The sequence below is a fragment of the Boleophthalmus pectinirostris genome, unplaced genomic scaffold (genome assembly GCF_026225935.1).
Source record: "Boleophthalmus pectinirostris isolate CB_2022bp ecotype Guang Dong unplaced genomic scaffold, ASM2622593v1 HiC_scaffold_545, whole genome shotgun sequence".
Lineage (NCBI taxonomy): Eukaryota > Metazoa > Chordata > Actinopteri > Gobiiformes > Gobiidae > Boleophthalmus > Boleophthalmus pectinirostris.
The window spans coordinates 1-25,000 of record NW_026571422.1 but is presented as its reverse complement, the minus strand read 5'-3'; the positions used below and the strand labels follow the sequence as shown (position 1 = coordinate 25,000).

Below are 25,000 nucleotides of genomic sequence, written 5' to 3'. Positions count from 1 at the left end.
TCGTGCGAGATTATGAGAGAAAGTGAGATTAAGTGAGTAAGTAAGTATTGTTGTACAAGAGTGACTATGAGAGAGCATGATATAGTGCAAGAATAAGTGGGAGAGAGCATAAGACAGCAAGCATAACAAAGAGTGAGAGTATGTGAGCCAGATTATGAGGTAGTATGACTGAGTGTTATGTTAAAGAATGGATTGCGAGAATATGAAAGTATGAGATTTAGATGTGTTTGTGTGTGAAACTATGACGGGAGTAAGAGTATGAGAGTGTGAAAGTATGAGTATGAGAGTGCCAGTATAAGAGTATGATAGTGTGAGAGTACAAGAGAGTGGGAATATAAGAGTATGAGAGAGTGAGAATATGAGAGTATGTGAGAGGATGAGACAGTGGGAATATAAGAGTATTACAGAGTGAGAATATGAGGGTGCACTCACATTAGGACTTTAGAAATGTGCCCAAGCATGGATAGCCCCTGAAGTGCGGTACGTTTGTCCAGTGTGAGCGCAATTGAACCGTTCCAAGGCACTGCACGGTTGGGACTTCGGCCTGGTTGGGGGAGGTGAGTCAAAGAACGGCACGATGTTACTCATACAAAGAAAACAGTGAATAAAGTCAGGTCTAAAACATACAGTGAATCCGTACTGACCTTCAATAAGGACTGTGGACAGTAACAGAATTTTTGCAGCCTCTTTTGTCTGGCTGTCCTCACTCCTCGGTGTCGTTTAATCCATAAACTCACAGAAAATTGTGTATCACTGCAGACTCATATCTGTCTCACTATTTAATAGATATTTTATGACGCTGGACTTATTTTCTCTGCTAAAAGCTCTGCTGCACATCATGTAAACAAACAGTGCCGTGTGATAATGTCATCGGACCGTGGCTCAGGTCGGTTGTGCACGTGTGAGTGCCGGCCATAGAATCCTACACAATCCTGCTTGAGCATGGCACGGTTCTAAAGTCCTAGTGTGAGTGCGCCATAAGACAGTGGCTATATGAGAATATGGGAGCGTGAAAATATGAGAGTAAGTGAGAGTATCTGAGAGTATTATAGAGTGAGCGTATGAGACAGTGGGAATATAAGAGTATGACAAAGTGAGAATATGCGAGTAATAGTATGTGAGAGTGAGTATGTGAGAGTATGAAATAGTGGGAATATAAGAAAATAAGAGCGTGAGAATATGAATGTGAGAATGAGATTGAAGAGAATGAGTGCAGGAGTATGAACAAGAGTATGAGATTGTGAGCAGGTGAAAACATGAACGAGTGAGATTATGAGAGTGAGCGTTTGAGAGAGTGAGAGTACATGTATGCATGAATTCATGAGAAAGCTGTATAATGTGTGAGAGTATGAGCGAGGGTAAGAGTATTTGAGTTTGACAATATGACGGTAGGTGCAAATACGTACCTACACTTTTGCCTCAAGGTAGTATTAACAATATTGATGTTGTTTAAGGTCATAATGCTAATAAACATGGTGCACTCACAGAATAAGCCACTGTACAAGTCTAAGAGCTATAGGCCTATATTTGTGGCAAGGATTTCAAAGTTATGTCTATATCTTATTTTAATCTCCAAAGACGAAAATAATATGTGTACTTTGTTGCCTTGTTGGCTTAGATGCTCGCCTGAGTCAATTTCTCAAGAAAATAAAGTACGGATACACAATTACAGCGTACAAGAAAATAAATATTATTGCAGTCTCTTTTGTTATGGTCTAAAGCTCGCTGCTTGTTTGAATGGGCGTTGGTAGAAATATTACTATTAAGTCTGACTTTGTACACAGTGACATTTCATTAGGCGTGGAGTGCGGAGCTGCAGAGTCCAAAGACAAATACCATCTTCTCAGTCATCTCCGAGGATTAGTGTTTAATATGTCCCAGGCGCAGTGAACACACCGCCCGGACACTTGTGCTTGCTCTGCGCGTCTAAGGAGGAATAACACATATTTTCTCAAGCACTATCGCCGCATAAGTAATCAGAAAGTTACATCTCTAACATTTTCCATGCCAGAACAGTAATGATTATTAACAGTGGTGCGGGCTACATCTCCGACTGGATTAGTCACAGCTCACGGGCATTTCATATTAAATCAGCCCAAGCAGAGGGGCAGATGGAGGAGGTGGAGAAGGTGATTGTGTCCGTGTGTAATAGGCAGCGCACAGGATCGGCGTCTGGAACTTATCAGGAGATGGAAATGAAGATGTTAAAGGCTGACAGGGTGTTCATGATGAGCGAAGGGTGCGTGATGTTAATGACACAAGCACAGCAGGCCTATTCATTCAGTTTGGCAATACATTTTGATTTTGGAAGAATTTTGTCCTTCAAAAACATTTTTAAAAGTTTGAATTTATTATAGTTTAAAGATCCTTTAATACGCAAAATTGAATCTTGTGTTTAAGCCATGTTAGAATGTTGTACTTACTGTAATGTACCATACTTGGCGTTGTGCTTTGTTTCATTCACACATGTTTGAGCAGTCTTTTGTTATTAGTCTGTCTACATCTTCAAAGCTCAAAATGCCTTGTTCCACCTTGTGATGTCATGAAGTGGTAGTTTTGAGGTCAACAGCTATCTTTTCCCTTTATTCAGTACAGAGATCGGAAATTCCATGGCCGAACTTATCTAAATGATTATAGTGAAGGTGTATGGCAGGGGTGTCAAACTCATTTTGGTCCGGGGGCCGTATCCAACCTACTTTGATCCCAAAGGGGCCGGATCAGAAAACTCATGGCATATAAACCCCAAAAATAACAATAAGTTGATATTTGTGCAGAGAAACACAAATCTATTACAGAAATCTTTTTAATTGATGAACTCTTTCTTTTACAAAACATTATAATATTATGAACAACCTGAAACTTTAAGAAAAATGCAATTTTTCTTAAATTTTTTAACATTAACTTGTATGCAAATAGGAATAAGTCAATTTTTCTTGGAAAATCCTGCACTTGGTGTCCACTTTTCTTTTTGCTGATGAGGTCCAAACAATCGTCCTTTAAGAGCGTTAAGAAAGAGGCAAATCTTCAATTATGCTGTTCTGGTGGGAGGCGGCCACTATGCTAAGCACCGCAGAAAATTACCAATATTTTAATAGAAACTATAATTTAAATATTTTAGTAGAAAATCAGCCGAGGGCCAGATTAAAGGTCTTGGAGGGCCGCATCCGGCCCCCGGGCCTTATGTTTGACACCTGTGGTGTATGGGGTTAAAGAAAAAAACTAAATGGTGGAACACTTTCTGTATTATCATCTTGGCATCGTGAGATAGAAAAGAGTGTTCTGTCTGAGAACTCAGCCTAAATACGCAGGGTATGTGTGTGAATGAAACAAAACACAGCTCTTGGTATATTTGTGATAAAGACACAACATTATTAGCCAGGCTGACGACACTTAGTGACTCAATTAGTGGCTCAATTTAATTTCTCTCCAGTGACTAGGTCAGGAATTGGAATACACTAGATGGTTTGCGAGAATCCCGGAAATTGTAGAGCACACCGGACAATCAGTGAAGAGCTATGAAGCCATGATGTCAAACTCAAGCGTCTCTCTGGGTCCCTTTTGTGGTACAGCACAACAGTAAACAAAGCAGTCGACGGATTTAAAGCCGGAACAAAGAGAATGTTTGGTGAATTTTATCAAGGGGAAAGACGTTATTGCCCTTCTTCCCATGAGATTTGGGAAATGCTGAATATACCTTTTATCCCCATTAGCAGTCATTACATACGTCACGACCAAATAGCAGCGATTGGTTAAATAAAAAAGTACCCACCTAGCGTAGAGCAAACGAATTCTAATGCTGCGAGGTCAGACGGTTTCCACAAAGTGAATCCGGCTGATGAAAGCTACAACATTATAACATAGATCATAAAATAATGTAATAGGGGCCTTTTAAGCTTAAAGGTGCACTGATTTTTCTGGTAGATGGAGATTATTGTGTAGCCAGGAATCTTTCACAATACAGCATTAATTTTATCTTTGTTCATGGAGATAAACAAGTTACACCACCAGGTCAAGTAACAAGTCAGATTTGAGGAGAAGTGAATCCATTCACAGTAAGAATGCATGATTTTGAAGATATTTTTGAGCCACGATAAAACACCTGTCTGTAATTTAATGATAGTAGATAGTTTAGTGGTTAGTAGTGACATGGAACATTCCAGGCAAAGCAATAACATCTCTGAGCAGATAAACAAGTGGTGCACCCTTAACCAGAAAAGTTACACCCTTATAAAATGTCAACACAAATGTAAATAACTGTAAAAAAACAAAAATAACTTAAAATAGAATGTATCAACAGAATCATATTACACTGTTTCTATCTGAAATCTACCGCAAGCCAAGGCATCTGAATTTATTTGGGGTAACTACTTTGATCTTCATATTGATTTTACATACTGTACACGCATCTCAGTATTAGGTAAGTATTTTGGTCATTGTTTGAACATAACGTGATTTATCGAATATCTGAATATGTGAACGATTAAACTAAACTACCACTGGTGTCTTGAGTCTTGAGCGTGTGGAGCATTTTCTCAATAAATGGACTTATTCATGTAGAAGTTCATTTTCTCGAGTATGTGCACAAAATGAGCTCCTGAAGTGAGGCAGCGCTAACACGATGACAGATGCTGCCTCTGACTGGCTGTGGGCTATGTCAATGTGGACAAGCAAGACCTTTTAAGTTCTTTTTTATGCATTCAATTATTTCTATATACATTAGCCAATTCCGCAGCTGCAGTTCAGGGGGTTCTTGAACAAAATACATACATTGATTTCATAAACTATTATATAATAAATCATCAATTAAATGTGATGCAGATACACACAAAAATCAGTACACTACAATGTGGTCATTCTCGCTGGTTAATGCTTGAATTTTGACTGGACTTGGTACCAGCTGCCACAGACAGTAGTGACTCAAATCCATGCTGTTAGACACTTCACCTGCCTTGCCTAGTGTGAATGTAGTGTGTGCATGATTGAGTGTAGTTGGAGAGGTCGATGGTGCAGATTGGCAGCCTCGCTTCCATCAGTCAGCCTCAGGACAGTCGTGGTTACAATAGTAGCTTACCACCACGAGTGAGTGAATAATGAAATGTTAAGAGCTTTTGGGTGTTATATAGTTTAGTTTAGTTTATTTTACTTATTTGTTGTCATGCACCATTTAGTTGGTGCCCAGCGTGCCTGGGCTTATAAGACACATAAAACAATAAGCTGACAGACCATACATAAAGTGTCCTCTTACAGAGGTCCCAGGCTTTCAACATAAATTGAGCCAACTTGAAAACATTACATTTAAACAAATACTCCAGTCTGTCCTCATCAGACATAGCAAACCAACAGCAAGATACATTAGACACAACTGACAGCGCAGGTCATGATACAAAGGACAGTAGAACATAAAATGCATTTAATTTTCAATGTCCTTTAATTCACAAAAAAACACATGTGAGCTCCTCCTCTGGAACTGAGTGAAAGTGTCCTGTCTCCAGAGCCAGAGTCCCACATCTCAGCTGGTCTTTAATTAAGATATATGTTCTTAATTTTGGTTTACATAAAATTTCATTGTGCCACTTTTGTTTATACTTATCAAAGTAAATATCCCTAGTTTGTCTGCCACTACAGATGAACTTATTTCTGTAAATAAAATGGAGATTTGCATTCTCAAAAATTTTCTCATCCTCTCTACTCCAGGACGATTTATGTAACAGACTCCAATTAAATACATGTTTGGTTAATCTTGTGTCTGGCATATTAACCAACCTATTCCATAATCGCACTATATATCAATCCAATGCATTATTATTATGATGTCTGCCTATAAATGAATATATGTGAGTTTCTACATTCCTTCTCTGCTTGGTGGACAATACCGTTGGATGTCTACATGAGGCCTGTCATTTAGTGGGCTGTTGTAGGGCTGTGGATTGTCTGTAAATATAAACCAGAAATGCCTGTGATTGGCTCTGGGTCCATAGTAAGGCGGGTGATTGGCTGTTGACATCTATTAAATAATGTACAGCTAACCCCCTACAGATGACCCCCTGTCAGCTTAACCTCCTGTCTGTACGTTGATCCATCATCCCTCTTGTGCATTTCTCAGGTACTGCTAATGCTCCGAGCAGGGGAGCCTTCAGAGAGGTGACTGAGTGGGGTCAAAGGTCACTGAAGCAGTATATATAAACACATCTGGTCATTAGCAAACACATGCTGACAGTGATCCGCCAAATCCGTCACTCCGTCTACATCCCAGAGGTCAGAGCTTGATGCGGTAATAGACCTCTTCTCATTTGATCACATCATTTTGTCAGCGTAAGACATACAGGCGTAGGCTCCGCTGACATTGCGTGTTTGTTTTGTTTTTTTGTAAAAGTCAGTGAACGCATTTCCATCTCTGCAGTTACAAGTCTTGGCAGTATATATTTTTTTACAGTACTATTAAGAATGCACAAGAGCATATCAGAAGTGATTTGATGAAGCTGACCAGAATTGTATCTCCAGAAGACAGGGGCGGATTGGGACCAAAAAACTGCCCTGGAATTTTCCCCCACGGTGGAAATTGATTACCGGTACACGAGCGGACGGCCATTCTGGGCATTTCCAGAACTGCCAGTCCACTGCTGCCAGAAGATGAAGAACATGAGCTGATCAGAAATGATTTGATGAAGCTGATGAGAAGAATCATATCTTCAGAAGATGACCAACCAGAGATGGAGCTGATCAGAAGACTAACCTGAAAGAATGTATGGAAATTAATCAATAAACAGAAGGTTGATTTGGAATTCTTATGTAATTTTTAAAACAAATGTTTTTAAAGTACATGTACATTGTATTTTTTTATTACAGTTTACTTAAAGGGGCATTATGCAGCTTTTCTGATGGGAGTCTGCTACTTGCTTGTCTCCATGGAGATACTATTCCTTTAACTGGAAAGTCATACAGTATATCACTAAATTTACCTATGCAACCTATTATAAGTTATAGCTGTATTATAAATTATAAGTGTGTGCAAATCATTATTACTGTGAGAATTGTCATTCCACAGAGCTGACTTGTAACTTGACCTGGGAACATTAACATTTTGTCTTTATAGAGATAGTTTGGTTTAATGCAATACTCCACATCTCCATAGAGACAAATCAGTGGCTTACCCTTCAAAAGACGTGGTCATAGGTTCATAGACTGGTCTGAATGTTGTTCTTTTGCCCAGATCTTAGTGTTCACAGCCTCAGTCCCACAGCAGACATTTGTGTTTAGATTTGTGAATGAGACAGCCACAGCTGAACAAATGCATGAACATGCGGTCTACCTACCAGAACCATGACAGTGCTCCTTCTGGTGCCTCTGATGTGAGTGTGCCCAATGGAGCAGTGCTGTGTGGAGGGGCCTGGACAGGGGACACACTCCACTCCCTGGTCTCCATGATGACTGTGTGTCAGCAGTGTAAGTAACAGGGCATGGACGTGATCTACTTTAGAGACGCTGGCAGAAGTTACAGGTACACAGGTACACTAGGTACTGTACTAGGTAGGTACACTAAGTATACAAGCATGGACACATATTTACATTTTTTTGCACTACTCAAATGTCAATGTCAGATGTCAATAACCTTAACAAACCTTTTTAATCTCATGTTTATCATATAAATAATATAATATTTGTAACACTTTTTTATCATTTTGTTGATTTTTTAAATCAGCAGTGATCTACTTAAGCTGCTCACAGCAGAGGTCGTGCAGATGTCTGGAAACGCTCCTCACTTCTTCTCCGTGCGACTACTGAAGGCCTAGGTGTGAAATGCATGGTCCATCACTGGCTTTACACAGTAAAGTAAAACAAACTTAATGTCCAGATCCAGAGATGCATTTACCAAGACTTAACAGGCAAACAACAAGCATACATATTCAAGCCTATTTGCTGCCTCTTCTGCTGGGCAGCAAAAACACAAAAGGTAAATAATAGCAAATTAGACTAAACAAATTAGCAAATGTAACATTAACATAGCAAACATGTATTATACAAATTAACTAAATTAAAGTAGTACACTAATTGAGAAACAAAAATAATAATCTAATTTTAGAATAAACTAAATAAGCAAATGGACTACTTATTTATTGTTCTGTCATTCGCTCAGTGTCCGCGTGAGGGCGCTAAGCACAGAAACACGTGTGTGATGGGCCGCAGAAGTACAGTGCTGTTTGTTGTGGAGGGAAACTGCTAATGCTAGTTTAGCTTTAGCTGTAGCAGGAAACTGTCGTGTTTTACTCCCAGGTTTTTAGTTCGTGCTTGTGTGAGATCGGGGCCGCTTCAGAGAGTCTTGGTGTTGATGTGAGTGGATGAGATGGCGTACCAGCTGTACAGAAACACCACGCTGGGAAACAGTCTGCAGGAGAGTCTGGACGAGCTCATCCAGGTAACACACTTAGCTCCAGGTTAGCATGCGGCTAATGCCCCGGGCTATACTCTTTAACGAAGCTAAATCTTGAGGGAAACTGGAAATGTCACACCGAAGAAACGATGTACGGGTTGCGTGATTGATACATAAACGGAAAAGTTCACTGACAAGAAATATGTGTGTTTTAATGAGTCGTTGTTTGCACGTCAGATTCAATTCTGTTCTGTGATTGAGTCAAACATGGGGTGATCATATGTCCCTATTTACCCGGGACAGTCCCAGTTTTGAGCCATGTGTCCCCTGTCTCAGCAGATTTATACAAAACTAGCGATTTGTCCCAGTTTTACACAAGAAATGTCCCTGGTGTCCCCATTTTTGACCAATATGATTCCTGCTAACAGTAAAGAGAGACATGCAGTTATTTGTTTAGGTAAAATACAGAAAAGCTGCTTAAAAATGACCAAAACACAAAGAAAATGTATGAATGTCATGAATAGGCCAAGTGCAGAACAGTTTTCCTTATTTACACACTCGTTTTACTATGTTATTATTACCAACCACCAGAAAGCAGGGTGTCCCAGATTTTTATCTTGAAAGTCTTGTCACCCTACTCAAACATACAGTTTTCTGCATCTTAACACCAACTGTTCCCTACAGTTCAAAAAAAAAAAATTGTGTTGTAATAAAAGTAACAAATTTGGCTGCAGTTAATGATCAAATTTTTCTCTAGTGTGTCTTGAAGATTTTTTAAACCAGTTTAATCCAAAATATATACTAAATACTATGTTGCGTGTATTATTTATCATTAAAGGGCTTAACACACAAATCCCCTTGTTTAGACTGAGTTCTTTTCTCACACAGAAAACACTCCGTTCCACACTGTAATACAGGAAGTGCTCCATTGTGTTTTTTAAAAACTCCATACACCTTCACTAGAATCATTTGGATGATTTCAGCCTTGGAATTTTCAATCTCTACTGAACTAAAAGTAAAGGGTAGCTATTAACTTGAAAACTCCCACTACATGATATCACAAGGTGGAACAGAGCATTTTGAGCTTTGGAGATGTAGACAGACTAATAAGAAGGGTTACTCAAACGTGTGAACAAAACACAACTCCTGGTATGTTGCTGATATGCAGAAATATCAACATTACTTAAAGTTCACAAGAGTCAATTTTGCGTAACATAAGACCTTTAAAGTAACCTTGTCTCATTCTAACGGCCTTGTTTTTGCTATCAAACCTGTTTAATCAAGCAAACAGCATATGATAGTCAGTTTATGATCCAGAAAATGATCATACAATTATTAAAATGATCGATGATTTTTTTTTTTTTTAGTTTCTTTGTGTAGTTAAAGTTATTTATCCTATTAAAGGTGCATTGTGTAACATTTCCGGTGGAGTGTCTCTCGCCTGCTTGTCTCTATGGATCTGCCATTGCTCTGCTTAGAATGTTAGTATGACATTACATTTAATAAATGTAAGGTAGAGCAATTCAATAGTTTTATAGCTCAAAAATACTTAGAAAAACAGGCATATTGACTGTGAGTGGGGTGTGTCTCCACAGATATGACCTATAACTTGGTCTGGTTTGGTCTCCATGAAGATAGAAAGATTTAATACCATACTATGAAACAGCACAGACAAAGTAATAACATCTCCATGGAGAAAAGCATTTGACAGAGCTTCCACCCGAAACGTTACACAATGCACCTTTAACAACCTTTTAACTGATGCATGTCGAGTAGGAATTTAAGATAGGATATGACAGGATCCTGATGCATCCCCCATTCTCCAGTCCAGTTCGCCAGCCCTGTAGGCCTATGTGCAGTGTGTGTGACTATCTTTTCCCCTTTGTTTCTGTGTGTGAGCAGACCCAGCAAATCACCCCTCAGCTGGCTCTCCAGGTACTGCTGCAGTTCGATAAAGCCATCAACACAGCACTGGCCAACCGAGTCCGCAACAGAGTCAACTTCAGAGTGAGTCAGATCCTCCAAGAACACTTTACATGCACCCATGCTAGGCTTCCATAGTTTTTGGGCACATTACATTGACTCACATGTGTTTCCCGGAGACTGATCCTAATCTTAACCATAGGTACTTCTTGCCTGACCATAGCCTGAACTCTAACTTTAACATATTTAAACTATAGCTCAACTGTACATCTTAAATCATGTGGTTGATGTATTTTCTCCTTTTTCCATCTTGTTTTGGTAACTCATCACCAGGATAAATGTTCTTTTTCTTGACCATGTGTACACTGCTTTTCTGGTTTGACTCTGTGTGTTTCCCTCACAGGGCTCCCTAAACACCTACAGGTTTTGTGACAACGTCTGGACGTTTGTTCTGAATGATGTGGAGTTCCGAGAGGTCACAGATTTGGTCAAAGTAGACAAGGTCAAGATTGTGGCGTGTGACGGCAAAAGTGAGTGTAATATGTCTGATACAGTCACCTGATCAGCTAAGAAGACATGCTCTGACTTACCAGCTCACAACTTGGGCTAAACAATATAGCGCAATCAAATGGAAATTGCCTTTTTGTAAAAACTAACATTTTAGTAACCATTGTAGTTTAGACTTCCTACAAACATGAAATGCATAGGATTAGTTTAACTGTGAATATTTTTACTCATCTTGAATTTCACACACTGCTTTTTGACATCTGATGGATTACTGGGGAATAGAACACATGTTGAATCAACACATAACATTGTGGGAAACCCAGTATGTGTGAGAGACAAGGTAGTGAACAGCTGTTAGCATTCAAAGAATAATTTTCGTTGAGACAGAGTAAAATGTTCCTGGCTACTTTTTTACTGATGTAACCAGTGGACCATGTTGAGCAGTTAATTTGCTCAAATGACCTTGTCTAGACAATTCTCTAAGTTGATTATTGATAACAGTTGTAAGTACTGAGTTTGAGATAACCATACACTAGACATGGCTGTTTTATTCATGGTTTCTCTGTGTTCTCTGCAGATTCTGGCTCAAATGCAGCGGAGTGACCCTCTCTGGACTTGCGCTTGGACCTGGACTGTACATATTATTTATTGGAGCAGTGGCACTGCTATGTTTGAGCGTGTGCACGTGGGCGCGTGCACGTGACCAGTCTGTGCACACCACACTTTTCTTTTTTACAGGATCATTTGACACCATGCTTGTGTTGGGCTTGCCATTATCAAGCTGCATTATCTTTAATAAAAATATTTAAAAATGACTCTGGCCTTTGAACAGTGTAAGAACAAATTTACCACTTACAAGATATTTTCCATTCATTTCTTTGATTGTGTTTATGTGGTCAAATAGTAGCAAGATCACACCTGTTCTCTTTTTGTCAAGAGTAAACAGATCACATGGGAAAGATGGCTTTATTTTAACAGCATGTTTATAGTATAAATGACAGCTTCTTAAATTGAAATATATACAAGCATCCATAAGTAGTTTTTTGGACATGTGGTAAACATACAGCTCCAGGGCTTCCAAGCTTGACATTAACACTAGCCTAATGACCAAAATGCTGGTTGGTTTTAATGTTAGCTAGTAAAAAATTCACATATCCTTACATTGTCAATACTGTATATCTGACTTCCACAGTATCGTGTTACTGCTAGGTTTGAACTGTCTCCTTAGTAAAAATGACTCTACTAAAACAGTTTTCATAGTAAAAACAAATAAAAGGGTAAACAATTAGAAGAAAGAGCAAGAAATGTACTAAATATACAATTCTCATAAGGTGCGTCACATTTGTTCTCTAGTTTGGACCTGCTCTGAGCCCAGAGTAGTCTTGACGTAAACTTGGTTTAGTCCTGTTCAAGTCAAATTTATTTAGAATTTTGTGTATAAACGCATCCATAGTTTATTATGATTATTCCAAAAATGGTGGTTAGTGACTCTCCTATATTCTATGGCTTCTTTTCCTAAACTATGGCAGCATGGAATGGAAGAATTTTCACTACAACAGAAAGATGGTGGATCTAACAATATTAAACATGCACCAGGTATTTTGTTGATTTGCCATGCAATTAGGAGCATCATTATTGTCTCCAAAATGAGGACAAGCTAATTAGATAAAGTAGGTTTTGCAGTGCAGTTACAATATGTGGAGTATATAAAACAGTTAAAATTATTTCAGTATCAGAATGTAATGTAAAAAATATACACATTAGAGCACCATCCTGTCTTATATTTTATCTTGTTTTAATACATACAGTTGTCCAAATTGGTTGTTTTTAATAGTCATATTCTAAATTGATTCAAATTGCAATGGAGGAAAGAATTAATTTTTTTAAGCTTTATTCAATAATCTCTCTTGTTTCAAAGAGTAAATAGGTCTCTGTATGTACACTAGCTACAGCTACTACAGTTCTAATATTTGCTTAATTTATCCTCCTCAGCTAAATTCTTGTTTAGAAGAACTACTGTGGCAACAATGTAGTCCAATTTTAGACCTGGAACAGACTTTCTATAAACCTGATAAAGATCCGGTGGTACTCCGTGTTTTTCTTTTACATTATAGTTGGTGTAAAATGATTGTGATTTACTGTTGCAGAACTAATGCTTCCGTAACTATGAAACAAGTGGACTGGGTGCTTGGCTGCACAGTGGGTGACATTCAAAAAACAATAAATGTATACATAACATTAATAGCTGCCACACTTTACATGTAAAAAAAAAATGGAAGGAATTCAGGTTTGATTAAGGCAGCACCATATGAGAAAATAATAACTATACAAACACAGTTAACACAGTCATTTGTAATATTGATAGTGCATTAGCGGATATGGCCATACGTTTGTATACCGTACTGCTGTCATCAAATAAAAGAGTATTACTCAAGATGGAAAATTATTGCTGTATTGCTTTGAATAGGTTGCATTCACGTGACATAACAATCTGAAATAAGGTTGTCAAAGATATCAAAAATCAGATATTTATCGATACTAAAATAGCTTTAGAATGATCTTGAGCTATATCAGAAGAAGTATAAAAGCGCATAGGCTAGTATACGCCCATGGACCACTATGGAACATAACTGGACCACTGAGGGATAACACACATATCAGGCCGCATGGTAACATAAGAAAGTACTATGATTTAATGCTGAAAATCACATTATATTGTCTAAAGAAAAAGTGTTTTTAATTATTTTATTATCACTATTGGTATTGAGTATCAAAATCAAGTTTGAAATGTACACTATTCTAGAGGATAATTTAGAATTCTGTTGTGGAATTTGCTATTTACCTGTCAAAGTGCAGTTTTGTTGACCTGGTTTGACCTGTAATTGCTAAAGCTGACACAAAGTTCAATGTTTTGTTCAGTCAGTATAAATAAACAAAAGCATTTTTTTTTTTTTTTTTTGCGTGAGAATGTAGTGCAATCATCAATTCCAAAGAGTGATTATTGTGAGTTGAAAATGAAGATCACCATGGCAAGTTTGTGGAACCAGTCCCTAACAATAACGATAAGGCTGAACATTTATCGCTCATATGTTTGGAGATTTGTGAAAAAATAAAAATAAAATCCAAAGTTATGACATCAAATTCTAGATCGTGAACACAACCTATATAGCTGCTTAGAGAGTTAGGAGTAGACAGCTGCTCTTAACCTGAGCAAAGCACTTCTATACAGCCCTGCAATAACTGAACGAGTCCAGGAAGTGTTTTACAATGTCATACAAAAAGCATGTTTCAAAAAGAATACAAAAATGTCCATCAAAGAGGTCCATTATGAAAAATATACACAGAAAAATATATACAGTACATTCCCGCTCTTGTCCACCAGATGAAGCTGTTGTGTAAGCCAGAGTCTGTCACAGGACCGGTCTAGTCCAGAAAGCGTTGGCAGGCCTTCTTCCAGCGACACGCGGTGCACCACTGCTCTCTGTGCTCAATGCCATAAACTTTACGGCATTTCTTGGCTTCACCACGAACCCTCCTGTCATAAAAACAGAAGTAATTTGTTACATAAAGGTACAGTATGTAACTTTTAGCAAGAACAACAACAACATGTTTATTTTAGGCTTTACAGTGCTTATATTGCACTATTTTCTGGTCTAAGTTATAAAGTTTTCTCATCAAAAACATACCTGGAGTTGTGTTTTGTTTCATTCACACATGTTTATCACACAAACCTTGCATATTTAAGCTAAGTTCTTCTCTCAAACAGAAAACACTCTGTTCCACCTCGTGATGTCATGTGGTAATACAGGAAGTGCTCCACTGTGTTTTTAAACTCCACACACCTTCACTACAATCACTTGGATGATTTCAGACCTGGAATTGCCAATCTGGACTGAAGTAAAGGTAGGTAAAGGGAGCTGTTAACTTGAAAACTTGAAAACCACTGCTTCATGACATCACAAGGTGGAACAGAGCATTTTGAGCTTTGAAGACATGTACGGAATATTGTAGGATTACTCAAACATGTATGAAAGAAACGAAACACAACTCTGGGTCAGGTTTTTGATGAGATAACAGCATTTTAACATGGATAAAAGCTCATAAGAATCAATTTTGTATAGGACCTTTAAAGGTACACTATGTACATTTTCTGAAGGAGGGTCCACCACCTGCTTTCCACCATATAACTGTTTTGTCTGGAATATTCCACAGGATGGAATTACATGTAAATCATGATGGAGAAAAGAAAGTAACCACACCAGGCCAAATTACAAGGTATTTTGGGCAGTAAAAACAGCTCTAAGTGAAACAATACAAGATCGATAACTTCAGTGCCACACACTAGAATGTTCCGGACATCTCCATGGAGACGAGCAGGTGACCAGGCGCTCATCAGAAAAGTTGCATAGTGCAGGTTTAACTTTTAACTTTAGAACATTTAGGCCAAGGTAACAGAATAAGAGATGAGCTGTTTTTTTCCCTGATAAAAAATGTAAAAATAACAAGGATACAACAATGTGCACCAACCTGCAGGGGGCACTCTGCTGCAGCCACTGCTCACCCACACTGACGGAGCGCACTCTGTGATGCAGGGCCTATGAGAGGAGAGCAGGTCATATTAGGTATAATTGAATCAGGGGAGGGCAAACTTGAATCTGGACATGTGTTTACCATCAGTAACTCCTGGATTGTTTTTACTCTTAATGACATTACTACAGTTCTTTAAATGCAGTGCAACTAATGACATTTTGATCATGATTCAGTCATTCATAACTGTCCATAATCACTGTGGGTCTTTTTATTCGAGATGCCTATAGCCAATCCTCTGTACTGTGTGTGGTTCAGACTTCTGTGTATTGTTTATGTTTTAATTAATATTTGTATTTAATAAGACAAAATCCAATAATACAAATAAATTGAGACCGATCAATATGAAAGGGGAACTTGTTGCTTTTTTGTATTTTGCCCAGCCCCCATTCTCTACTGCACTAAAAGTAGAAGTAAAATGTAGCCGTTAACTTGAGAAAACTTCACAAAACTTCCACTTCACGAAATCACAAGATAAAACAGAGCATTTTGTAAACACTTAATAAAGGTTACTCAAATGTGTGAATGAATAACTCCAGGCATGTTCGGAGGAGATAACATCATTATAACATGGCTTGAAGCTCACAAGAATCCACTTTGTCTAACATAGGACCTTTAAAAGTAAATTTGATACAACTTCAGTAATTTCAGAACTTCCAATTATTGTTTGCATGGTTCTTCATTTCATATCATTAATAATGTAAAAATTTGTCTTCAAATAAACCAAAGCTAAAAGCACCAACACACCTTTGCAATTCATGACATACTATTTGCAACCGTCTGCTCTCGTTTCCAAGGATAGTGACACATTGGCGCTATTAGTCATAAAACACATTGCACAAGTCTTGAGTTTCGGAAATTAACTGTGTATTCTGATTTTGAGTAACTGTATTCTGGTGTAGTTACTCATTCATTTGGTGGTATTCAGACTGGCATTATCTTCCTAAAATTAAAGGAATACGCTGTAGAACTTGTACAATTTAGGCATCAAACTGCACAATATTAGTAAGAAAAACAAAAAACTGCGCATGTGCATATGTGATTTTTGTTTGTCTCTAAATAGGGACAAATAAATGCAATAACAAACTTAAAGCTGTTTTCTTCTATATCACGTTTTTACTCTATAATATAATGCAATTCAATGTAAAAAAAAATTCAGAAAACAATACTCTGACTGGACCATATATTAGAATATGTTACAAAATACATTTTAAAGCAGGTATTCTGTATTCTGTAACCACTAGGGGTTGCGAAAATTATCAAAATTCACTTATCAATACTAAAACTAGTATCAAAACTGCATGCTCATTTGAGTCAGTATCAATACTAAAAAAGTCACATTCAACAGGACAAAAATTAACTATTCCTGAATAGCTTTAGAACGAATTTGAGCTGTATCAGAACAAGTATAAGAGCACATAGACTAGTATACACCCATGGACCACTATGGAATCTACCCGGACCACTGAAAGATTACACAGATATAACACCACAGGCTAATATAAAAGAAAGTACTACGATTTAATGTTGAAAATCTAATTCTATTGTTCAAAGAAGAAGTGTTTTTATTATCACTGTGGTAGTGTTGATGATCAAGTCTATTCCTTAGTATCAAAATTGATTTTGAAATTGTAGTATCGTGACAGTTTCAAAGTATGCTTCCATGTACTGATGTCTGTCTCTCACCTGTTTGTTGTGAGTGCTGCTGGGAGTGGTCCAGTGACAGGCTGCACTGGGAACTGCAGCAGTGAGCACAGGGGGCGGAGCCTAAAACACACATGAAACAGAGAATCGTCAGTACACAGTTCTGTGGTTCTGAAATCTCCATTCTGAGACGCTAGTGTTGTACCTGGTATGAGTGCTCTACTTGCACCTGCCAAAAAGCGCCAGAGGAAGAGGACGGGGCGGAGCTACTGAGGGCAGGTGAGGACGGGGGAGGGGAGCTGCAGGCAGGTGAGGACAGTTGGTGTGTGGGTGATGCAGGTGTGCACTGTGGGGGCGTGGTCTGGGACTGGGTGATTTCTGTGTAGTAAAAATCCTCCTCACTGCGAGAACAGCGCTCATATTCACCTCCACAACTGTAAGCACCAAGTGGACAAGTCAGCCATGTTTTTATCAATTTACAATAATAAGACACACACGAAATATACAACCCACACCTGTTTAAGTGCATTGTGCGCACATGTCTCTTGATGCCCACAATGGAGGTCAGGACCTTCTCACAGCCGGGCCACAGGCACCTGAAGGATGCATGCTCCGAGTTCTGCAACACAGCACAGTCAGTCCCGCCCACACTCACAGGTCAGAGGTCACAAGTTAGAGGTCAGAGCGGAGCCTACCCTGCGTCTCCTCGGAGCCGGCTCCTCAAACAGCTCCAGCTCCATACCCTCATCAGAGGTGGTGGTCTGGTCGCCGTCGGGCTCTGTGATTGGTGGAGAGGCTGCAGGACTTCCTCTGCTGTGGCCCACACTCCAGTAGCCGCTGCTGCAGTCGGACAGCTCACCTCCACAGTCAGCAACAGCAGCTAAACACATACAATATGATCAGTCTCCTCTGCAATGAGTTCACATCTGCCACTATTTAAAATAAATGATTGTGTCCCATAGGACTCTGACAGACAGTTAAGCACCATGAAATGGAGAGTGAGCTGAGGGGAAGTTTTCCATAACCAAACTCTTAGCCATGCCGACCACAATGCCAGCAGAACACACAGGGTTAAAGAGGGAGTTGGAGTCTGTGAGTGTGCCTTCTCCACACAGTCAGCAAAAAACATGCATGTGTGGATGACAATTAATAACTGTGTGTGTGTTTCATAGTAACTTAGCTTAGCCTGACAAAAGTGTAGAGCATGTTCTCTGCTCTAACAGCCCCAAAGTTGAGATGTATATAAATGAAGGCATTGTTTGGAATCTTGTGCTGAGTCAGGTGAATGTGCATGGACTTTAAAAACATGGTCTTTAAACAAAGATGAAAGGAGCTGTGAGTAGTGAGGAAGACAAACCTGAGGGCTCCGGCTGGGCAGGGCTGTGGAGCAGAGGACTACAGGACAAACTGCTGAGCACCATGGCAGCCATCAGCTCATCCATGTCCACCTCCTGATGCCTGCTAAGAGGACAGACGAGACTCAGGCAGTGGTCTCTGGGTGCCTCCCTTATAGGACAGTAATATCCCTCACAACTTTCTTGGTGTTTTTAAAATATTCTGTGTAATATTTAAATTCCTAACCTTTTAGGCACATCAATGGACGAGGACATAAGTCTGCTGCAGTTGGATGTTTCGTTCTCTGAATGTTCTGCTTCACACTGAGACACCTACCACAAACAATCGCAGTACAGTATTAGACGCATAAATACCTTGAATGGATTCTTGTCTCAACCCCCAAATCCAAATCTCTGGGAAGGATTGACAGGCATTTTTCTGATTAATACAAACAGTTCATCATTCTTTAACCAAAGCACCAAATAGAATAATGTATGGTACGCAAACTATTTATTAGAACAAAAGGGAAAGCCAGTTGTACAAATTGCTGATTAGTAGATTCGCAAGAATTAAGTGTGACAGTTACTGAATGAGACTTCAGCAGAATTGTGACCCAGGAAAGGACATAAAAGGCCTATTCCTGATTTCAAACTAGGAGTCATGAACATGTTTTATTCTGAACTTCTGAACTTCGATCCGCCCATTTAGACCTTTCTGCCGCTGCGATATTTCATCATGACACAGAAACAGCTGTCTGAGATGGTGTCATGCAGCTGAGGCAATATCACCCCATGATTCTTAAATACAATGTGTCTGATTGGATGGAAACAGATGACCCTGATAGCAGCTTCTGTAACAGTAACTGCACAAGAAAATGCTATGTAAAATCTTAAAACCAAGTATAGGCCCTTTAGCTTCTGTTAATCAGAGCCAGAGGTGGAAAAGGCTCAAACATTTGCTTAGAATGATATAAATCTATTTGAGAGATGTCTTTTGATTTAAATAACTGGGAATGCAAATAGCAGTAATAGACTATGCGACCCTCGTAAGCTATCATTGAAACTAGTAAAACACAACAATGTACCACTCATGGATCTATTAAAATAACAGTACCACTCTGAGACTTACCGTGAACCCCAGCTTGACCTGTTCGCTGTGACTCTCCTGGTCATGGCGGACGGTGGGGGGGCAGGCGGAGTTCAGCAGCGCCCCGAATGGAGAGCGCTTCCCCAGGCGAGTCTTAGGAAACATCTGTGTCAGGTACAGATCCTTCTGCACACACCAAAGGTCACAGGGTTACTCCTGAAGTATTATGTGGTATTTAGTTGGAGACTAAATATATTGATATTTCTGTCAAGAAAGTTAAAAGTTAAGAGAAAGGACAGGTGGGACTGGATCTAAACAGCTGCTGTAGTCAACTAAAGAAATTTTGGCTCCCTGCTAAGCAATGTAGACTAAAAAGGAGGTGTGGCATAAGCTCTGAAAACTATTACGTATCCCTTCATTTCTGACTCAAACTGCACTCACAAGACAGGAAGTTAAAGCAAAAACAAATACTTATACATAAAAAAACCTACTAGGAAACAATGTATTTATATAAAGACAAACGTGAATGGTGAATTTTATCTGCCTTTTGACATTAAAATATCTGACTTCCCAGAGCTCGTAGAATATATTTGGCCTGAAACAACTTCAGATTTAAACTGCTAATGGTTGGCTTTTGCATATAAGAGTGATTTTAAATGCTATTAAAACTGGGATAGAAAATTGTAAGTGCAATTTTGGCAGCAGTACTTGTAACTGAGTACATTTTTTAACATGAAATCTACTTTTACATGAGTACAGATTTTCGGTAGCCTTTTCTTTCCACCACTGAATATAAATCAAATAAAACCATAGTGCTTATCATTATTATTATGAATGCTTTGAAGTGTTGCCTTTAATTAAGAGAAGGAAGCAGTGCATTCCAGCCTGTGTGACACTGAGCTCCTTGTCCTTCCTTGACCTCACTATATTTCATGATAACTGACATGCACCCCTCCCTGTATCCCCATCCACAACAACACACACCCCACACCGACACACCCCCATGCGCTGTGGGCCAATCAAAAGACTCTCCCTACTGTACATCCTTCACAATAAAAGACTCTTATAACTGGGGGCAGCAACAACAACAACCCCACCAACTGTCGTGAAACTCAATGTAGTAATCCCCACTAGACAAAACAAAGTGATCTTAGTATGCGCAAAGTTTGGCACATTCAAAATTTCACTTATTCATTCCCTTAGGCAGTTGGGAACACTTTTTGAGCTATAAAAACACAAACAAAAAGCATAATAAACCACCTTCCAACTTCCATTCAAACCCATGCTTATTTATTTTAAAGCAAGCACAACATTTCGATGTGAATGATCGGCAAGGTGTGCAGAAATTGTTTTAATCAATCTATGACCAAACCTATACAAAATACCCACGTTTAAACCTTTCTACGTGCAGGGTAAAGCCAATAAAGTTTTGCATTGCTTACAGTATCATAAAATTAGCATACGGCAATGGAAACTTACCTGAATGAAGTCAGTCAAAACAAGCCTCTTCTCTGCGTGCACGGTGGAACACAGTGAGTGAACAGGCTGTATCCAGTTTGTGCTCCACAGAAAAGAGACAGAAAAATCCCGGACTGGATATTACACCCCCACAATCGCATAGCTCCACGTGACATGTGCTTTATCTTCGCTTGTTTACGCGTTTTACCGCTTTTACGCAATTTACCAATTTCTACTCTGGACGCGTAACGTAAAGCGCAACCATATGTATCCACCGAACCTTTCTATTTCTTCTTCTATGTATGATATTTGTGAGTATGAGAAGTGGATTTCCCTCACAGCAGATCCGGGTTTTCGCACAGTCCCGCCGCAGCCTGTAGTAAACAAGGAAACCACGTGTGACGCAGCGCGGCACGGATTGGGTACTCTACGCGGAGTAGAAACACACCCCTCTCTGAACTGTTGTTTACTGCAGCTCTTCTCAACTCACGTACGGCACGTTATAGCTAATGACTGTACTGGCTTTTCCCGTCATCACCCCACAACTTACGTGATAGTACATTTAGGGTCTGAATCACTCCATCTTAATCACGCACCCTCAGTAAAGTCTCACCATGTAACTTTTTTGGCGATGATATCCTCCCATTGGTCTATTAAAATATCTTCAAATTACTTGTCCCCATGGAGATAGTAATGATGTGTCAGGAATGTTCAGTTATTCAATTACACGCGTTTTTACTGCTCAAAAATACCTCGAAATAGACACATTCTTTCTGAGATGCGCTTGTCTTTCCACAGATTTGACATGTAACTGTTGTAAATGGTGTTGTTGTCAGTTTGTATCCACTTACATAGAAAAGTTAAATGCCTTTGCTTTGCCTGGGATATTCCACAGTAGGGCATTAAGTTACATAATGCACCTTTAATGAGCCTAATTAATTTGCTTATCTTCCATTCCAATTAGGATCCGTATTGTTAACATGGCTTTGTTGTTTACTGTGACTATTGGCAAACATACCAGTGTCTTTGTGTGAACTGCTTTATTGGTTTTATCACAGTTTATAAGAAAATTACAATTATTATATATTATTACTGTACTGTTTGTTTACGCGACCATCCTGATCCTTCTTTACGCACAGAGAAGCCAAATCAAGTCCAACCAAAAATTCACGGTCTGTGGAAGAGTCAGTTCTTCAGTTTGGAATTTGATTTTTACTGTAACCAGTGTTGTCTAAAGTCATAAGTAGGTCATGTAGCTGAGAGATCCTGGAGACCCCCCCTCACACATGTTGTGCACTGTTTTTAAAATGAAAGTAAGACTAATTTCAAATAGAGCTGCTAAACTGGGCAGTGCCTGTGGACTGAAAGAGAGAGAAAGAGGAAGAGGGGCGGAGTCTAGAGGTATAAGGAACCGTGTGATTGGTCTAACAAGTATCCACGCTTCAAACTCCGCCCCCTGCAGTGAAGCGATTGTAATCAGACACCTAGCTGTATTTAGGACAGTCTTTTGTGATGTCACTAACTACTGGAAATTGCAGAGGCCTCTGACGACAGCACACACTTACATTTAGGTGTTTTTGACCAGAAAGCTGTAGATTGATGAAAATGAATACTTCAGTACTGAAACTTCTAATCAAGACTTGAGACATGCTCTTACATTCAGTGAAACAACAGTTGAAATCAAGTTGTTTTAACTAAAATTTCAACAAAATATAGAACATTTGATATTATATTAAAGTTCTCTGTAAAAATGTTAATTGTTACATATAGCCAAGCTGGAGCCCATGGTAGAACTTTGTGTTACAGCTGCCTTGACTGTTTCGATGTTTTTGCCAGCTTAGTTTTTTGTTTATCTGAGTGCAGCATTTTGGTCCACTGCATTTTTTTAACAGGTGATTCCGAGTTTTTAGTTACATAGGGCACCTTTAAATTCCTCTAAATAAAGCTGGAATGGCAAGTCAGCCCCATACTCGTCAGCGTCAATTCTATCATCGTCCTGCGTGCATCTGTGCTTCTAAATGGCTTTTCCATTGAGGGATCATCCCTGGAACGTTGTCACTGCTGTGGTCTGAAAGCACAAAGAGGATGTGGGTTTAAAGGGCCCATTTCATGTTGTTTTCTGATCTATATTATAATGTTGTTTCCTCATCAGAAACATTCCTGAAGTTGTGTTTTGTTTCATTCACACGTTTAATACTTAAGTTTAACACACAAACGCTGCATATTTTAAGATGAATTCTTCTTCCAAACTATAAACACTCTGTTCCACCTTGTAAAGTTGAGTGTTATAGAGGAAGTGCTCCGCTGTGTTTTTAAACTCTATACACCTCCACTAGAATTATTTGTATAATTTCAGACCTGGAAAACTACTGCTATGTGACATCACAAGGTGGAGCAGAGCATTCGGAGCTTTGGTGATGTAGATAGACTAATAAACCAAGATCACTCAAACGTGTGTGAATGAAGCAAAATAGAACTCCAGGTCTGTTTTTGAGGAGGTTATAACATTATAACATGGCTTAAAGCACAAGAGTACATTGTGTAATATAAGACCTTTAAATGTCCCTTCAGTAGTGAGTGAAGATGTGCCCCAAACCTTGGACTTGTGGCTCCCCCAAGTGGCTTCTCCATGAAGTGACGTGAGGGTTGTCCTGTACATCAGCGAAGTCTAACACACACACAGACACACACTCATGTTGAAAATATTCCCATGGATCAAACATCTTATACCTGGCTTAAAACAAACCTGTGGCATTCTGTTTAATGGGGTAGTCTTGGGTTTCTTCCAGCTTCACCTGTCAATCACAGCACATCCTGAACAACTTTAACCAGTACACACGAGCAGAACTGCTGTTGTTGTTTCTGATGTTGATACTTAATGTATTCAGTTCAAATTAAGACTGGGACACTATGTATGTATCCTATTCTCTTTGGATCTGTGACATGTTTGTATGTGATATTCTCTGAGCAGAATCATGTTGATGCTCTCACCACTCTGACGAGGGCAGATGGGCCCTTCTCTGGTGTAGTGTCCCTCAACTCAAATGAACGCCTGCAACAAACAACACAAAGTCACAAACTAACAGAGCTGTTCATAAAGACGTGAAGAACAGAGTGAAGGAAGCATTCTTAAAGCCAGGCCTGACCCTCTACCACCACACATGTGTAAACTCTACAAATAACCATTAGAGTCAGTCAGGAGTGCACCTGCCGCAGTGGCTGCAAAGAACAGAGAGCAGGACTGTCAGGACCAGGAGCACCAGCCCCATGATGCATATGGTCAGGTCCATCTCAAGCCCCATCAGACCTCAGTTTGGGGGGGGGGTCTTCTCCGCAGCTCTCTATGGGACACAATATACAATGCACAACTGAAGTGAACCTAGAAGTAAACATTAATAATAATTCTCCAAATTACATCAAAGGAGCCTTCTATATAAACACACACTTTCAGCCTGTAGTCTCAGAAGAATCCCTGTAGCCCTAGAAGAAGACTGCTACATTTGTTCAAACATATGTTTCTACTTTACACTGCTATCTTACAGAAAGAAGGAAACAGGGAAATATCCAAAAACAGAAACATGTAAAGATTATTCTCTTGTGTTGTTCTATTGCTGCTTTTTAAACAAAAATTAAGCGAGTGGATGACATAAAAACGCCAAATGTGTTGTGAAAAAGGAGAGGGGTCTTACCTGGACCTGAGGAGCCTGGCCCTGTTCACTGTGTCTGACAGTTCATAGAGCAGGAGTTTTAGAGCAGAAAACAGTGAGAGGGTAAAATGTGGTCAGTCAGATTCTAACTGGCACACACATGCTCCAGGGCAGAGCAGGCAGGACCTTACTGATAGTGTCCAGCTCAAACTGAAGAGGACGTTATCGGGGCCCCGCCCCGGCACACCAGTCTCTATCTACAGAAAAGAGCAGAACGTGTTTGGTGGGACTGAGGAGCCCTGAGGGACACTGAGGATGTGCCTTTAGCCTAGAGCTGTGCGCATATGGGCCCATGACTCCACCCTCCACTTTCACAACATTTTTTAACCGGTTTAGCTGTTAGATCTCAGGTCAGATCAGTCAGAGATATCCTCAAAAACACAAT

The 25,000-nt window shown here is 39.4% G+C and overlaps 2 protein-coding genes across 3 annotated transcripts; one reads left to right on the top strand and one right to left on the bottom strand.

Moving 5' to 3' along the window:
* The first annotated feature begins 8,172 nt into the window (after nucleotides 1-8,172).
* gtf2a2 (general transcription factor IIA, 2) lies at nucleotides 8,173-11,613 on the top strand. The gene is made up of 4 exons (XM_020927505.2): nucleotides 8,173-8,413; nucleotides 10,271-10,375; nucleotides 10,695-10,821; nucleotides 11,376-11,613. The coding sequence occupies exons 1-4, from the start codon at nucleotides 8,342-8,344 to the stop codon at nucleotides 11,399-11,401; spliced, it is 330 nt and encodes a 109-aa protein (XP_020783164.1). The 5' UTR covers nucleotides 8,173-8,341; the 3' UTR covers nucleotides 11,402-11,613.
* A 132-nt stretch (nucleotides 11,614-11,745) lies between these two features.
* LOC110162585 (zinc finger protein 395-like) lies at nucleotides 11,746-24,765 on the bottom strand. Of its 2 annotated transcripts, none has more exons than XM_055163153.1 (15): nucleotides 24,598-24,765; nucleotides 24,116-24,249; nucleotides 23,900-23,960; nucleotides 23,655-23,703; nucleotides 23,462-23,576; nucleotides 20,930-22,976; nucleotides 19,493-19,636; nucleotides 18,611-18,696; nucleotides 18,387-18,490; nucleotides 17,725-17,909; nucleotides 17,545-17,648; nucleotides 17,235-17,463; nucleotides 17,072-17,152; nucleotides 15,326-15,393; nucleotides 11,746-14,333 (listed from the first exon to the last, which is right to left on the bottom strand). In XM_055163153.1, the coding sequence occupies exons 7-15, from the start codon at nucleotides 19,613-19,615 to the stop codon at nucleotides 14,222-14,224; spliced, it is 1,092 nt and encodes a 363-aa protein (XP_055019128.1). In that variant the 5' UTR covers nucleotides 19,616-19,636; nucleotides 20,930-22,976; nucleotides 23,462-23,576; nucleotides 23,655-23,703; nucleotides 23,900-23,960; nucleotides 24,116-24,249; nucleotides 24,598-24,765; the 3' UTR covers nucleotides 11,746-14,221. The 2 variants fall into 2 exon arrangements, with proteins under 2 accessions (XP_055019128.1, XP_020783143.2); XM_020927484.2 differs by having other exon boundaries at nucleotides 23,505-23,576.
* Nucleotides 24,766-25,000: the final 235 nt, after the last annotated feature.

What these genes read in the sequence shown, in the direction of transcription:
- LOC110162585 (XM_055163153.1), bottom strand. Translation starts at nt 19,615, where the DNA reads ATGTTTCCTAAGACTCGCCTGGGGAAGCGCTCTCCATTCGGGGCGCTG. An exon ending in AGGTCAAGCTGGGGTTCACG is followed by an intron (nt 18,697 to 19,492) that starts GTAAGTCTCAGA and finishes TGTTTGTGGTAG; the next exon opens with GTGTCTCAGTGTGAAGCAGA. An exon ending in CGCACAATGCACTTAAACAG is followed by an intron (nt 17,464 to 17,544) that starts GTGTGGGTTGTA and finishes TGGTGCTTACAG; the next exon opens with TTGTGGAGGTGAATATGAGC.
- gtf2a2 (XM_020927505.2), top strand. Translation starts at nt 8,342, where the DNA reads ATGGCGTACCAGCTGTACAGAAACACCACGCTGGGAAACAGTCTGCAG. An exon ending in GCAACAGAGTCAACTTCAGA is followed by an intron (nt 10,376 to 10,694) that starts GTGAGTCAGATC and finishes TTTCCCTCACAG; the next exon opens with GGCTCCCTAAACACCTACAG. An exon ending in TGTGGCGTGTGACGGCAAAA is followed by an intron (nt 10,822 to 11,375) that starts GTGAGTGTAATA and finishes TGTTCTCTGCAG; the next exon opens with ATTCTGGCTCAAATGCAGCG.